This window comes from Thermobia domestica, chromosome 5, assembly GCF_964235325.1.
Source record: "Thermobia domestica chromosome 5, izTheDome1.hap1.1, whole genome shotgun sequence".
Classification (NCBI taxonomy): Eukaryota; Metazoa; Arthropoda; class Insecta; order Zygentoma; family Lepismatidae; genus Thermobia; species Thermobia domestica.
In genome coordinates this window covers 228,252,077-228,267,900 of record NC_137458.1, presented here as the reverse complement: position 1 = coordinate 228,267,900, position 15,824 = coordinate 228,252,077, and the positions used below count along the sequence as shown (strand labels likewise).

At 33.9% G+C, this 15,824-nt stretch overlaps 1 protein-coding gene across 1 annotated transcript in view; it reads left to right on the top strand.

The window, feature by feature from the left end:
- The window catches only part of LOC145686439 (synaptotagmin-15-like), a 440,558-nt gene that overhangs the window by 409,210 nt on the left and 15,524 nt on the right, over positions 1-15,824 (top strand). The window contains exon 6 of the mRNA XM_081759741.1: positions 4,298-4,502. Within this exon, the coding sequence (XP_081615867.1) occupies positions 4,298-4,502 (205 nt within the window). The remainder of the gene's footprint in view (positions 1-4,297; positions 4,503-15,824) is intronic.

The window sequence follows — 15,824 nt, the reverse complement described above, 5'->3', positions numbered from 1 at the left end:
TTGATCGTTGTTATTATGCACCGGTGAATATTCTTGTAAAAAGATGGAATGTTATTGAGTCGACTGTACGTGATAAACGAATCGATTTTCGCGAAATCCAGAACGTAGAACAACTTTTATTGAGATGTCACCATTCCGAGCTTAAACAAACAATTGATTGTTGAGGCAGACGACTCATATGTAGCACGACAGAGCTCCCTAATAGAGTCTATTTAAAACTTAGAAACTTACTTTTTCAAATGGCCACTGACACATTGGTTTAGATACTTGAAGACTACGAAATCGAATCATTTTTAATAATAACCCTGTATTCTTTACAAATTGCTCAAGAGGATAAATCTACTGTTCAATCTCTCCTTTATTGCACTTTCTGATTTGAAAAAATAAAATAAAAATGGTAATATGTAAGTTACAAGGGAAATTAAATTGTGTGCGACTAATGATCCCTTTACCTTCTCCTAGTTGCTCTGTCTGGTTAAGTTACATAAATATGTTAGATCTGATCTTCAGCAAATACCTAAATAAAACAAAAATATTATACTCCTTAAAGATATCCTAATTAAATTTCAGAATAATTTCAAATTAGAGACCTCTTCTGCTTTTAGGAATTCGATATTATCTCTAGATTCATATAATCTTATTTTTTAGTACCTCCATACACAATTACACATTGTTTCTAATATTGTAATGTATATTTTAACAATGTATTTTTATCCCAAAAAGCTATACTAATGTCGCATTTTCTTGAAACCTACTACTCAGTAACTTCATTCATTCTTTTTTCTTCCTATTGAACTAAATATATGTTAACTCCGGTCTTGGACTTATGGTTGGCATACCTAGGTACATACTTTTGGCGCAAGAGACTGAGATCCGATATCCAGTGGAAACGCATGTGGCTCAAATTCAACGTTAATCTATATATATCACGTCTCATGCAGCCTCGGAGCTAAAACAGGACGTTAAACTCTAAATTAACCAGTCATAATCACTCAGACCATTCTCGTAGCTAAGAGATACACAATCAAATCAGTATTCCAAATTCTAGGAAAATTTAGATAAACTTGCAGAAGATGGGGTGATCTACTTAACAAGGTTTTATTAAGCTTAGTTTTTTGTTTGTTAGTCACATCATGCAACTTAAATTTTCTCACTTCCATACCAACTAGAACTCTGATATTTTGTACAGATGATTTAATCAGATCACAGAACAATATATGTTTACATAAATTAAGCTCTATTCAGTGTAGTTGATCGTTTTAGTGTGAAATAAATAAAAATAAGTATTTACCTAGGTAGACATAATTATCGAGCACCTACCGGTTATGCAACCTAATTCTCACAGAAGTTCTGCTGGTTGCAGAAAACCAAGCATGTTGACGTTCATACACATAAGTTTGGTTATTTCTTTTCATAGGAAAAAGAGATTATAGCCATCCATAATGCAATTTAAATTATTGAATAAAAAGTAAAAAGTGAAGAAAGCCTCACTGCATTTTTAAAACTATTGTTAATAAAGCAATAACACTAAATTACTTCACCAAAAATATTTTCTCTTTCTTATTGCCCTTTATAAAAGCATCTTTTTCCAGTTATTTTTTTGTACTTAATACTAACTTTCAAAATAGGAATAAATTTGATTTCTTTAAGTTTACAGATACATTTATTTAGAAGATAAAAGTGTTTTCCTCCAAAATTTTCTCAACTTCACCTCACAAAACCTCTAAATCGTCTATCATGAATTCCGTCTTCATCTCATGAACTCAACCAGACGCCCTTCCTTATGTAAATACCAAATATACGAGGTGTGGCAATTCAATAACGAGACTGGTGTCATAAATATGATGTGTTGCAAAGAAAGTTACAATTGACTGTTATCCCCTTCAATATACTCCCCTCCCCTATCTATACACCGCTGCATACGTGCCTTACATTGTTCAAATCAATGCTGTAAGTCATCAGATGTCACCCTGTTCAACAACTCTGCCGTTTTTTGTTTCACCTCTTCCACAGATTGAAAATTTGTTCCCTTCGATACACTTTTCACTTTTGTGAAAGATCAAAGTCACAGGGAGCCATGTCTGAGGAATACGGAGGATGATCGAGCACAGGAGTGCGCTTGGCTGCTAAAAACTGCTTCACAGAAAGGTCATTATGGACAGGTGCATTCCCTTGGTGGAGGATCCATGCATCGTTCTTCCACAAATCCCGTCTCTTTTTCCTTATTCTTTCTCTCAGCTTGATTAGGACTTCTTTGTAGTAAGTCTGATTCACCGTTTGACCCTGAGGCACCCATTCAGTCATGATGATACCCCTGATATCGAAAAAACAATGAGCATTGACTTCACTTTGGACTTGTTCATTCGTGCTTTTCTCATTCTTGGCGATGTGGGAGTCTTCCAGTACATGGATTGATGCTTAGTCTCGGGGTCATACTAGAAAATCCATGTTTCATCACATGTGATGACACGTGTTGGCAAGTCTGGCTCTGCTTTGAGTCGTTTCATGACCTCGCAGCAATGGTCTTTCGAATGTCTTTTTGTATCTGAGAGAGGTTTTTCTTGACAATTTTGCACAAACTTTTGTCATGTTTAAATTGTCATGCAAAATTTGTCTTACTGTCTCGTTTCTCAGGTCTGCGATCATCCGAATGCTCAGACGTCTGTCTTTCCGCACAATTTCATTAATTTTTTGAACGTTTTCGTCCGTTCTTGAACTCAAAGATCGGCCGGGTCATTCATCGTCTTTAACCTCCTCCCTACCTTCTGAAAATCGTTTGTGCCATTTGAAAACTCGCGCACGTGACATAGCATTATCACAATACACCTCTTTAACATTGCACAACATTCCGTCCGTGTTTTGTTTAATTTCACCAGAAATTTGATGTTAATGCGCTGCTCAACTTTACTGTTCACCATGGTTCCGGCACTACTACAGAACACTGTCCTCTTCATGCAAGCCTACAAAGAAAAAAAAGCTTTCAGAATCATGAAACGAACAGTAGCTGCTCATGAAGATTCAAGATCAACAACACATCATTAGCTACTCCCCCCCACGATCATTCGCGACAGGAGGTGGGCAGTCTCGTTATTTAATTGCCACACCTCGTATTAATTTGAGATTCAAATTATTTATGAAAGGCTCCAAATCTGACCCACGTTACACTTTTACTTATCCTTATTGAGGTTGAAGATATACCTCATGAGACATTGTGTCTCCGCCTCAATTCCACACGAATTGAACCACTTACGCTAGATCAACTTTAACACCTTTAAACTTAACTTAGCCTTACAACCTTAACTTCACATCACCTGATGACTCCCTTACACTTATATTCAACCTTAACATCTTTCAACTCAGTTTCACACCACCTGATGAGGCTCTTTATATCCTTCAACCTTAACACGCCTAAACTCTATTTCACATCACCTGATAATACCTTATAGTTCATTGTAGTGAACATCTCTGAATGATCCTAACTTACACCATTTGGCGACCGCCTCATACTCGATCAATCTTAACACCTCTAAACTCAATTCGACACCAATCGTTGATCCTTTACACGTACTCAACTTTAACACCTTTAAACTCAATTTCACGCCACTTGATAACCCCTTACACTCGATCAACCTTAACACCCCTAAACTCAATTTCACACTACTGATAATCCCTTACAGTTGATCAACCTTAGCATCTCTGAATCCCACTCCTCACCACCTGATGACCCCCTTACATTCCATCAACTTGTAACACCTCTAAGCTTAACTTCACACCTCCTGATGATCTCTTATGCTTAATGAACGTTAAAACCTCTTAAGTCAATTTCCTATCACCTAATGACCCCATAACACTTAATCACAGTGAACACCTATGGACGATCCAATCTCACACCAATTGATTATCTCGTTACATTTGATGAACTTCTAAACTTAACTTCACACTTCAATTGACGACAGTTTCGCTTAATCAACTTTGGCACCTCTAGGTCCAATCTCAAATCCTTACGCTCGCTCAGCATTAACATATCTAGGATCAACTTTGCACCACTTAATGCATCTTAACACTTCTCAAATCAATTTCACACCATTTGGTGACCCGCTTACACTCAATCACACTGAACGTCTCTGGACCTATGTTCGCAGCATATGCGATTCATATTTCATTAAAATTTAAACTTGTCGTTTTAACCTGTTTTATTTCTTTCAGCCCTCAGGAATATTAACCTCAAGATTATGACTTCCTATCTCTATAAGTTACGATTTCTATTAAGGATATAAATTCTGTGCATTTATTTCAGGGTTCAAATACGACAGCCCCCGATTCCTTTGTGAAGATCACTTTGCTGCAACAAACGAAAGTAATGAAAACCAAACGAACAGAAACTGCAAAAAGGGATTCAGATCCAAAATTCAACGAGTGTTTCAATTTCAAAGTAGAAAAAGATGCTTTGGATTCTGTTAGTATCACCTTGCATGTCATACAAGCAGGTGGAATGGGCAAAGGTAAGGATTTTATTTTGTTTAATTTAGGTTGTTGTTAGCACAACGATTACCCATTAAGAGTTCTTTCAAATTCAGTGTTTGAACTGATGAAACGTGCTTTATGAGCGAAAGATTTGTGACGATATGTAGTCTAAAAGTCTTATTTAAAGAATACTTTTCCTTTTTATGTTGAGAAAATAGTTGCTACTACCAAGCCGCAGAAATAATGAGTCTTTTAGTTCAAAATATCTCACCTCAAAATCCGTACTGTAAGTATGGCGCATACTCCTATTTTAAAACATGAATTCAATCAAAAACTCACGTTCAATACTTGTCTTTATTTTAGCACAATTCAGAAGATTAAAGGGAAAAACAATACTTTTCCATGCTTTCCTTCAACTTACAGTGATTCAACTATGTTCTCAAATATTTTGATTTGATGTTTAGCGTCCTTTTAAGCAGCAAGGCTATATGAGACGTGGACTTATAGCTTAACGTGGGATCCAAACCACACAAGCTCCCGCCAGGAATCGAACCCAGATCTCCCAAAGGCGGGTACACTAACCGCTTAGCCACAAGGCAGCTCTGTCCTCAAATCTTACAGCCTTAATTTAACTTATTCCCAATGTTATGCAATGATGAAGTTTTAAATATCGATATAATCCGTGTCAGAATACAATATTACTTGTATATATCCACAGCCGGTGTAAGAGTGTTACAACTCAAAAGATGGAACTTTTGAGTTATCATCGGTCAAAAGAGAAGAGAGAGAGAGAGAAGAAAGCTCTACTTGGTGGTATTTTCGAAGAAATGTAACTAAACAAATTGTCCCCTAGATGGCAGAAATACCAGTATTTCAAGAAGCAAGTTTGATAGAATAACAAACTTTAAAAGTCATTCTCCCAGAAATGTGTATTTTTGACTTGTAACAGTCTTCCACCTTCTTTTAAGTGCGAGCAATTTTAATTGCACCGTACGCAGACACCTATGGTCCATGTTTCCAGCTCTTGTAACTTCAATTTAACTCGTTTCTCGACGTCATACAATGCTGAAGTTTTGCGCAATATATATCCGTTAGCAATGAAATATTCAATTGTTACTTTTATCTATTTAAACATTTTTAACTACGTAAGCGTAATTTTTAGTTGGAACATAAGGTAAATAATAAAAGATAAATACTCAATGTATGAAATAGAATAAAATGTAAACAGAAATATTTAATTATGACTAAAAAGTAAAATAAAATATTTTTTAAAGAAGAATATATTTTCTTTAGAAAAATAAAACGAAAAAGTAGAGAAATGTAATCGTGTTTCAAGAAAATTACTTTTAAAGAATTGTTATGTATGACTAAAAAGAAAACCACGGGAAGCGCTCTCATATGTTTATATTACATAAATCGATTTTATATCTGTCTCTGTCTCTATGGAGCTGCGCTGGCTTAATAGATAAATGAGAGGTGGTAGGCTTACCTGGCGCTGTAGTAGAGCGTTCAGCTCTGGTATGTGTGGTCCCTAGTAAGATCTCAGATGTACTAAGTGTGCGTTGTGGTGGACAAACGCCATATGCGTGGGTTTTTGCATGGTTCTCCTGTTTCCTTCCACTTTCCTCATTTCACCATTTCATTTTTTCTCATAATCACCGTCTCTACATGGCATAATAGTGGGATGTAAAACTAAAAAGATTCGTTTCATTTAATTTTTGACTAGAAAGTGCATTAAGCACAAGCTAAAAGCCACTATTTTGACCTTGCCAGATTAAACGTTCATGGTCTGCATCTACTAATACTACTCAAACTGAATCCTATCAGAAATAGAGTGCAACTGGTAAGTGTTTTCCCAAAGGTTCTTCTTTTGTTATAGTACTCGCGCCGAGTCGTGAAGCTTAGCTCTAAACCAATCATAGAAATATTTTGCTTGAGCTCCAATACATCGGAAAACTTTGGTACAATTCGTGGAGCCGCTTCCTAAGCGCACATTTGGTTAAACGTCAAACAGCTGAAATTTACCAACGATGTTGCCAAACTTTGAAGACTTAGTAAATAAGAATTTTTAAAACAAGCATTTAAAAATTACCAATAATAACACTGCACAACAATGACCACTATGACAATTATTCTAAAACGGTAACAATAGCACGAATAGTAACAACGAAAATATAACAAAATAAAACAACAATTAACAAAACGGAATCCGACAACACTGTACCCTCGAGAGATGTTTTCCGTGTAGCGAGGGAGACGACACTGACAAAATTTGATGAGTGGGAGTTGACGACGGAACGCACCCTCGCGTTCTATTGGGTGATGAAATAGGTAGATCTAGGTCAAGCTTCACAACTCGGCGCGAATACTATAAATCCGTAGACTTGAATTTATACTAGTCACCTATATGAATTCTCTGTGCTAAATAATAATAATAATAATAATAATAATAATAATAATAATAATAATAATAATAATAATAATAATAATACCAGTTTTGTTGGTATTTATTTAAATCCAATCCTGGTAACAGGTCTCAAGTTAGCCAGACTTATTCCTACATACATTAGATATAAAAATTAACATAATATCACAGAATACATAAAATGTACAAAACAACATGTTAATAAATATTATCATTATCATAAATTCCAGATTCTAATATCCTGCTGCATCTGTATGAGTCATCTTAGCAATTTTCTCCCCTCTTTCTATATTCATTGTGAACCTTATCTCATCTTCCCACATCCTTTTCTAATTCATCCTGACACGTTTTTCTTGATCTTTCACTTGGCTCTTGTCTTTCATTTTATGTAAGACAAAAAGTTCTTTGCTAAGCATGCTCATAACAGCGTAATCAAGATTTTTCTAAATGAAATGAAATTTCTTGATTTACGACCCATAATGATACGGATAATTAACGAAAATGAGTGATTGTTTGAAAAACTGATAAAATAAAAATGTGAGGGAAAACGGGATGGTATCAAGAAAACAACTCTACGTTTTCTTAACTCACTTCTTTTGTTTATCCCAGATTATTTCAATTTTGATTCTTTCTTGTCCTTTAGAGAATATTTCTTAGAACTCTTATTTTCTAAGATTGGATTCTAGTTGTGCAGTAGCATGTTCGATTTCTTAGGTATCTCTCGATCTCATATAACTCTCTTTGACAAATTATTGTTACTTGGTATAGTCTCTAACAATTCTAGACTGCGCAGGAGAAACAATATAAGTCAAAAATTGGCCATAATGAGGTAAATCAAAATTGGAGATCTATGCGCCATACTCCACCTCCGATTAACTTATTATAATTCAATTCTAAAAGTGAGTTTAATAGTCGCGTCTTGGTACTGTTAGTATAATTGATTCATACTTATGCTTGGTAAAATAAAAAGTCGCCTCCTGAAAACTTTTTTTTTTTTTTTGCTTATACTGTTTCTCCCGCGCAGTCTAGAATTTATCCTCTCATTTACCCATCTGTCGTCACTTCTGAAATCAAGCTCTTGCAAACTGTAGACTTAAAGTTCTACGATCTGCTATCTTCAAAAAAAATCCCTCAAAAAAATCATAACCTTATATGTGTGTCTTGATTGTGTTTCGCCTATTTCTAATTATTACCCGCTGGACATAATACATATCATATGTATTTAAATAAATTTATTTTCAAAAACGACAAAATGTCGCTCCTGTATAGAACGTATGTCTAAATGTCAAATCTGTTATTAGTTTAGATTTCTCATTGGTAATACTTATAAGTTAAATTCAAGTTCATTTATCCCTTATTTCAATTTTAACATCACGTCACTTCCTCAAAACGCTTCTAGCCCCAATATCTTAACTACATCCTTCATTGATAATGATGGCAGACGCAGATGATTCCTTAGATTCTATAATTGTGCAATTATTTTTTCAATCCACCTCTTCAAAAATACTTTTCATACATTAGAGTAAAGTGTGTGAGAAAAACAGTATATTTGCTCTTCAGTGCAAGATAATTTTGAAACTCCATCTTTAAGAATGCCTATAAAGAAACGAAAAGAAAGATAATGGTTTCCGTCTGAAATTGCATGATCGTTACAACCTAATCTACAAACATTGAACTTGCGATAGGGTGTCCTATTTTCTAACATAGGAAAGCATATAGTATATGCTTTCATCGCTCTTATCTTCTCGTATTGTTGGCAGTGGTTGCAATCGCTCGGCAACAATATGTCTACTTTCATAATAGTCACAAATTCCTTCACTTAGCAGCGCTTCAATCAACTATTCCTTCCCTGCTTTGATGCAAGTGACATAAGGAAGGAGTGGGTACAAAGTGATTCGAAGAAAGAAACGGATAGGTCACGAAGCACAAGCACGTTTCGCAAAAAGAAGGTAAAGGAATAAATTTGATGGTAAACAGAATTGAATTCTTGAGTTATTTATATGAGGACAGTTCTTTTTCTTGTTTCTGTTTTGTAGATTTTTTTTCAAACTTTTGGATTAACTTACTAAAACAAAATGGAGTAAGAATCTTTATTCTAGAGTTGTCAGATTTTCAGAGAAATAAAAGAGTATTTTTAGTGATATATAATATTCATATACGGATTTACTTAGTAAAACACGCCAGAAAAAAAAAACATAAATCTTACGGAAAAACATAATTTTATTATCAACCCTGCATGATTTTATTGTTTAGTTACAAGTGAATGTGGAGAAAGTATGATTGCTTTTTTTTCAATTTCGTAAATGAAATATAATTACATAATCATTAAAATAGACTTAAAGCCTTACATTATATATTTCATTTAACTAATGTTTAACAACACTGATATATAAGTTTCGTTTAACAACACCGATATACAAGTTTCGTACTAAAAGTGTTCTAAATTGACGTTAAGTAGTAAATATTTAATATGTCTGGTAGCAAACGTAAATGGACATTGAATTTAAAAGTACAAAAATAGGGAAAGAAATACTTTCTTGATTGTATTTCATAATTATTTAAGTTAGACTCGGGAGCTGGGAGCATGACAGCATGTTCTCAGCTGTTTACATCTTTTTGTTATTACAACCACTGCTTCTATAGACCACAATTTGTTACCGAACGCTGAAGATCAACTTCATGTGATTTTCCATTTCTCGTTTGAGCAATTACAGTAAAATAGGCTTTCTATAGGAAAGTTAATTTGGAAGAATCGCAATTTGTCCGAAACACATCTTTCTTTTCTTTGTTTGTCAATAGGAAAGAGTTCCATTAGTCGCCGATGTCACGTTGTTTGTGCGAAACCAAACAAACAGAAATTCATTGTCCCTTGCGAATACAAACAATTGACTTCGATATATTGTATGGAGTGGTACAGAAGAAAAGTAATTACAAAATTTTAGTAAAACAGTGCCCATGTGATGTAGTCGAGCGGTTTGAAAGTGATTGACTGATAATCGTAAGGCAAATCCATTGAGAATTTGAGTTCCCCTCTCTTAACTGTTTTCAAAATATCTATGTTCGTATCTCTGTTGTTCTGCATTAAGTAGACTAAAGTTTAAGTGGAAAATGAAGGAGACATTAGCCTCAATTGAGAGAACTTTTAAGAAAGATAGTTACTTGCATCATTCTCTCAGAATGTTGATTTGAGATTTTTGAAAGTAGAATACAATGTTCTGTATGTGCTAGAGAGTTTAGTTTACTATAGTTTCTTGGTATATCTACTCTGTGTGTCAGTATGTGTTTCTGTATGGGAAACAAAAATCTAAAGACAACTACTGAATATATCATCAGCAATTTTTGCTAGGGCGTAGAAGATCAAAGGTTAGGAAACGAATTAGTAAATGAGAACGAGGATATTTACAGAGAACATAAAACTAAAAAAATTTGCAATTGCAAACATTGTACTGACGTTTTAAAGCAAACACAAATCACTGTTTTCTTTCGATTTTTAATTACAAAGCATATTTCTAAGCTTTAAAGCAAATGAAATATTAACATGTAGTTTCATAATTTTGTAACATAAAATATAAATTGTAACATACGTATGTCTGTAATTTGTTAAAGCAATCAAAATATTAATCTTTTCTTCCAGAGAATCAAAATATGAGTCTTTTCTTTTCAAGTTTAAAGCATTTGAAAGATAATTAAATTGTTTCAAAACGAACAAATAACCAGACCAGTTTTTAATTTTAAATGGAAAATAAATTGCAAGAATTTTGAATACAAGTTGGGATATAAGATAAATTGTAATATTTTTGAGTTCTAAGTTTCAGTGTAAAGAAAAATTTAGTCTATCTTTTTAAACGTTCTGTGAATTCTTGACATTGTAAAATCTTGATTCTAATTTATGTTTGAAAGTTACAAACTAAACAAAATACTACTATCTTCCTTGAAAAATATTTAATTTTTACATTCGTATATATTTGCATATATTTGTTATAGGTTTGGATTTAGAGTTCTAAGAATGGGCATTATCTTCACTCTTACCGTCTATTCAAATTGAAAGTGGCAGAAATCAACCATTTCTGTTTTTTAAAGTTGATCACTACACAGTAAAAGCAGTAATGAATAGCGAGAAGCTGCCTTCTGCAATTATAATTAAGTACCCCAAGGATATGTCCCGTCTCTACTCTAATCGCTCTACTGAAACTGGAAGTGATAGAAATCTACTACCAGTTGCAGTCTGAATATTAATTGAGAAAATATCACGCCATATAAACCAAACGTCTTGACGTGGAATACACTCTACGCCACTGCTTGTATACGTACACATATTGACACTCAAAGAGTAAACATGCCGGAGAAAAACAAAAATAACATTTTGATTCATTTCGACAAAAAAGACAAGAATTCCGTTATAAATTAATGTATTAAACATAAAAGATGGTAGGTACTATAGAATAAAAGCTTAAATTGGACGGTATTATATAAAAATGCGGGATAAATCCAGGGTGCGAAATTCTGTGGGGGATGGAAGAATTCCCGTCACTTTGGAATAAAGTTATCCTTCATTAACACTGGCGCAAATCCCGGGAGGATAAAGGGAACATGTCTCCTCAAATCTTGGAAGTGGGGGACTGTCCCCCAAGTTATCCGATTTGAAGTAGGAATATGTTTAAGGAGAAATGTGATAATTTGTGTCCGAGTGCCACAAAGGAAAGTGACATGAAATTAATGTCCCCACAAAATAAGCCTCAAATCTACCCGCATCCCAATGTGGAAGACAACTTTGCTCCCCTGATCCTCCACAGCCTTGTTTCTCAACTTCATAAATATTTTGAACGTCGCTTTAAAAAGATATGGTAACGGTCTTACCCATCCCCCCCCCCCAATATTGAAGAGAGATTGCGCCGCTGCTCATTAACAAGTTACTGGGAGCGTGAATAAAGTCTTATTATTGTCAGAAGTTTGCAAACTCATTTCAGTAATTCATATGTAAATAACATGTATATCATATGTAATAGCTTCTTCACAATTTTCTATACTATGCAACACCCTCTATAACAGTGGTTCCCAATTTGTTTACCTGGCGCTTCCTTTCCTAAAGTTTGCATACTTCACGACCTCCGTCCTTTCTGGTCATTCATCCTATTCTCACGAGTTTATGTTTGTTTCCACCAAAACTTCTGCATACCATTGTAACGTAGTATTTAAAGTGCATAGAACTTTACTTTTCCATACCAAAGTTCGCTGGTTGTCGAAAGGTAATATGTTAAGTAAGCTGTACGAGCTTAAGTCAAATGTAGAATACTTCTCCTAAGTGCAGAAAAAATAAACTCTATACTTCTTTTCTGACATATCTGTGTTTTCTTTTTCATATCTTCCTGACTTTAAAATATTAAATAATCTCACTTTCAAACTTCAAGATAGAAACATGAACATACTAACTTCTTATGACGCTATTAAAGCTTTCATGGAAAAGATCCTACTATGGAAAGTCCGTCCAAATGCTTCAACGCCCAACTTCTCCTCTTTTCCTTGATTAAATGAATTTCTTGACAATAAAGAATTGAAGTGAGATTCAGGTACTAAAGAACTATTCCAATCAACGTCTTGGGAAGAATTTTAGATTTGTTTCCTGAATGTTTACCCAAGAGTAGCAAAAGAAGCCTTAAAAGTTCTTGTTCAGTTCTCGACAATTTACCTCCGTGAATCAGGATTTTCGACGCTGGCCACAATAAAATCGAAGTATTGCAACTGTTTGGAAGTGAAAAATAATCTCAGGTATGCTTTGTCGAACTTATCACCGAATATCAAGAAACTTGTGAAGGAAAATCAATGTCAACCACCACACTGAGTTTTTCCTTTGCCCTTGATAAATTTATGAACTTCATCTTATATACTGAAATGGCATTTTGTACTCTTTTTTTAATAATTTTGTAAAAAAAAAAAAAAAAAAAAAATCTGCATACTTATTTATCTTTTAATAAAGTAGAAATCTTAAATAGGAATACGAAAGACAAAGCTATAGTGCTAAAGCTATAGTGTAAACGCTTACTACAAGTTGTATTTTATTCATAATTTCACTCTTTATTTCTGCCATAGCTTGCGTCTCCTTGCCCGCTCTTCACACCCTTCAGGTTGGGAACCAATACTCTATAACATATGCTAGCGGCATTCCTAATTCCACATACAAGTAGTTTAATAATTGCATATGTTCAAACATGTTAATTCCCTATGTAGAAGCATTCTAGTGTCGAGAGTTTTTTTTTCTGTCTCCTTGCACGTCGACTGTAGTGATTTCCCACTGTCAGTAAAGCAGTACATATATTGAATGAAAAACTTGAAAAATCAAATATTTGACATGCAGTCATATTTCAAGATGTATTGGTTTAATGGAAACATTTTGTATAATAATAACAGATGTATTCATCCGATAAGTTCTGAAAGCAAATTGAAAAAGTCTCACCTCAGAACATATTTCTGGACATTTTTTGTCGTTAAAACCCAATTACCAGTAATTACGCTATTTTCTTTCTTCCAGGTGATTTGCTCTTTTGGGGGACAGGGAAGGGAGAAGAGACACGTAATTGGACGTTAAACTGACCAAAGAGATGATGTGATGTTGCTTGGTAGAATTAAATTCCGTCACTTTGAACCCCATCCCCGTTTCCATTACGTGGTCGGGTTGCTTGTAGTGCGTGTTAAGTTCTCGAGGCGACATCTTCACTTGAAGCATAAAACACGATGAGAGAGCTAATGATGTAATTACGTTTTAACGAACTCCTAGGGATTTAATTGGGCATTTGGCCTGTAACGGAGACGCGTAAATTCAATATTCGACCAAATCATTGCCACTGGGGTACACACATCCATGAACACGAAATTACTGTTTCACTTCATAGTTCTTGGAAACCACTAATTATATTTAATGCTTTGTGGAGCTTCAAGATGTCATTGCCCTTTATACTAATACAGTCATAAGCAGAAGTGGATACCAGAATATACAATTCTTTTTGTTAATGATTACAGCATCTGTACATTTCTTCAATTGCAAGAGGATATTGTTTTTTCTTCGAGTTACTGTTGTCAAACAGGCTCATTCAATGAGATTCTTTAAATCATATATGCAGCTATGCATTTACGCTACTATAAATCTAAAATCATAAGCATTAAAGACTTGATTTCCATACAAATGGTTTCCGTTCACATGTTTCATTACAACTGTGTTACTTATACATTAACTCATATGGAAGGCAATTAGTTAAAAGTTTACCTTTTATAAATATTTCCAAAATTGAAGTAGCATTAGCTTCTTTTAGCACATCACAAAAGCCATTATTTTCTGAAAATGCAACAACTTTTATTTCTTTTCTTTTTAGTTTAACGTCCCATGATTATGCCCCGAGACTAAGGGAGACAGTGTAGAATGAAAGATGAGGAAGTGATCGGGAGAACTTCGATAGAACTAATGTACATGGTATTTGTCCACTACAAAGTTCACAAAGTTCACTTGGCGAGTTGGTATAGAACCACATATCCCACACACCAAACGTGAGCGTTCACACTGAGTCACCGTGATCCCACTTTTATTTCTATTTTTACAAAAATGTAAAAATAATACATTTATGCTTTTAGCACTTGAACGTAGAATTTCTCGTTATACAATACAGTGTATATGTTCTTTGGAGCTTTCCGATTAACTGTATTGCTTGTGATTTAAACCAATTGCTGATAAGCACGTAAAAGATGGGATACGTTTTCCAGACTTCGAAGTATTCCTGATTTAAATAAGGTAAACAATTTTTCCGTATAATTTTTGCCCAAATTATTCGATGATTTTCACAATAATAATAAATGCAATTTTAATACAATGTGATGAATATTATTTTTGAGAATTTACAATCATTCTTATTGCATGGAATTAAAACCAATCAAGAATGAGGGGGTCCCCCGGTATTTTTACAAAAGGTTCCACGATAACTTCAAAAAATATATTCAATGTTGATACAATTGTGAGCCACTGTCAAAATCTCTACAATGTTCACAATTAGCCTCCATTTTTAACTTCTCTGTTTCCTGTCTTTTTTTATTTCTTTCATGTAAAACTAAATACCTATTAAGAATTGAAGTACTCCAAACTTAATTTTTGGGGTTGTATAATCTATACTAAAGGTATACTTATAGTTTTGTGGTGAGATCCAAACAAATGTACTTTCTTGAAGAGCGGAAAAAATACATTTAATTTATATTTTCTTGTATGCGAATACCACATACATCGATTATAATAAATCGGCTATGAAAAGCCATTGTTCTAACCACTATACTGGTTTATATGCGGTATAGATGACACGTGTTCAATTGTATGATGGGATAACAGCACCAGTGATCAGCCATTTAAGGCGATTCTTCATTTTGAAAACAGCTAATTTACCCTTCCCTTATTTTCGAAGTTTCATATTTTTTTCGTTCTTCAAGCATTCTAGAAGTAGACCAACTTATATTTGGCAAATATTACTTATATATTTTAGTGTATTGATTTTTAAATTGCAATAGACGTAAATCACCATTAATCAGACACTCAAACCCAGTAAATCGACTAGTGATGTGCCAGGGTCGGCCACATATCATGGCAATAAGAAAATACACTAATTTTATTGTTACAAATACTGTTTTACAAAATTTGTATCTTATTTATGAAACATTGAAAAGTATAAAAAATATTACAACACATAAATATTTACAGAGAACACAACATTAAATATTTGCATTTACATAACATTGTACTGTCATTTCAAAGCAGACACAAATCACTGTTTTCTTTCGATTTTTAATTACAAAGCATATGTTGGAGCATATTTCTAAGTTTTAAAGCAAATGAAATATTAACATGTAGTTTTATAATTTTGTAACACAAAATGTAAATTGTAACATTATTTGTCATTTGCTAAAG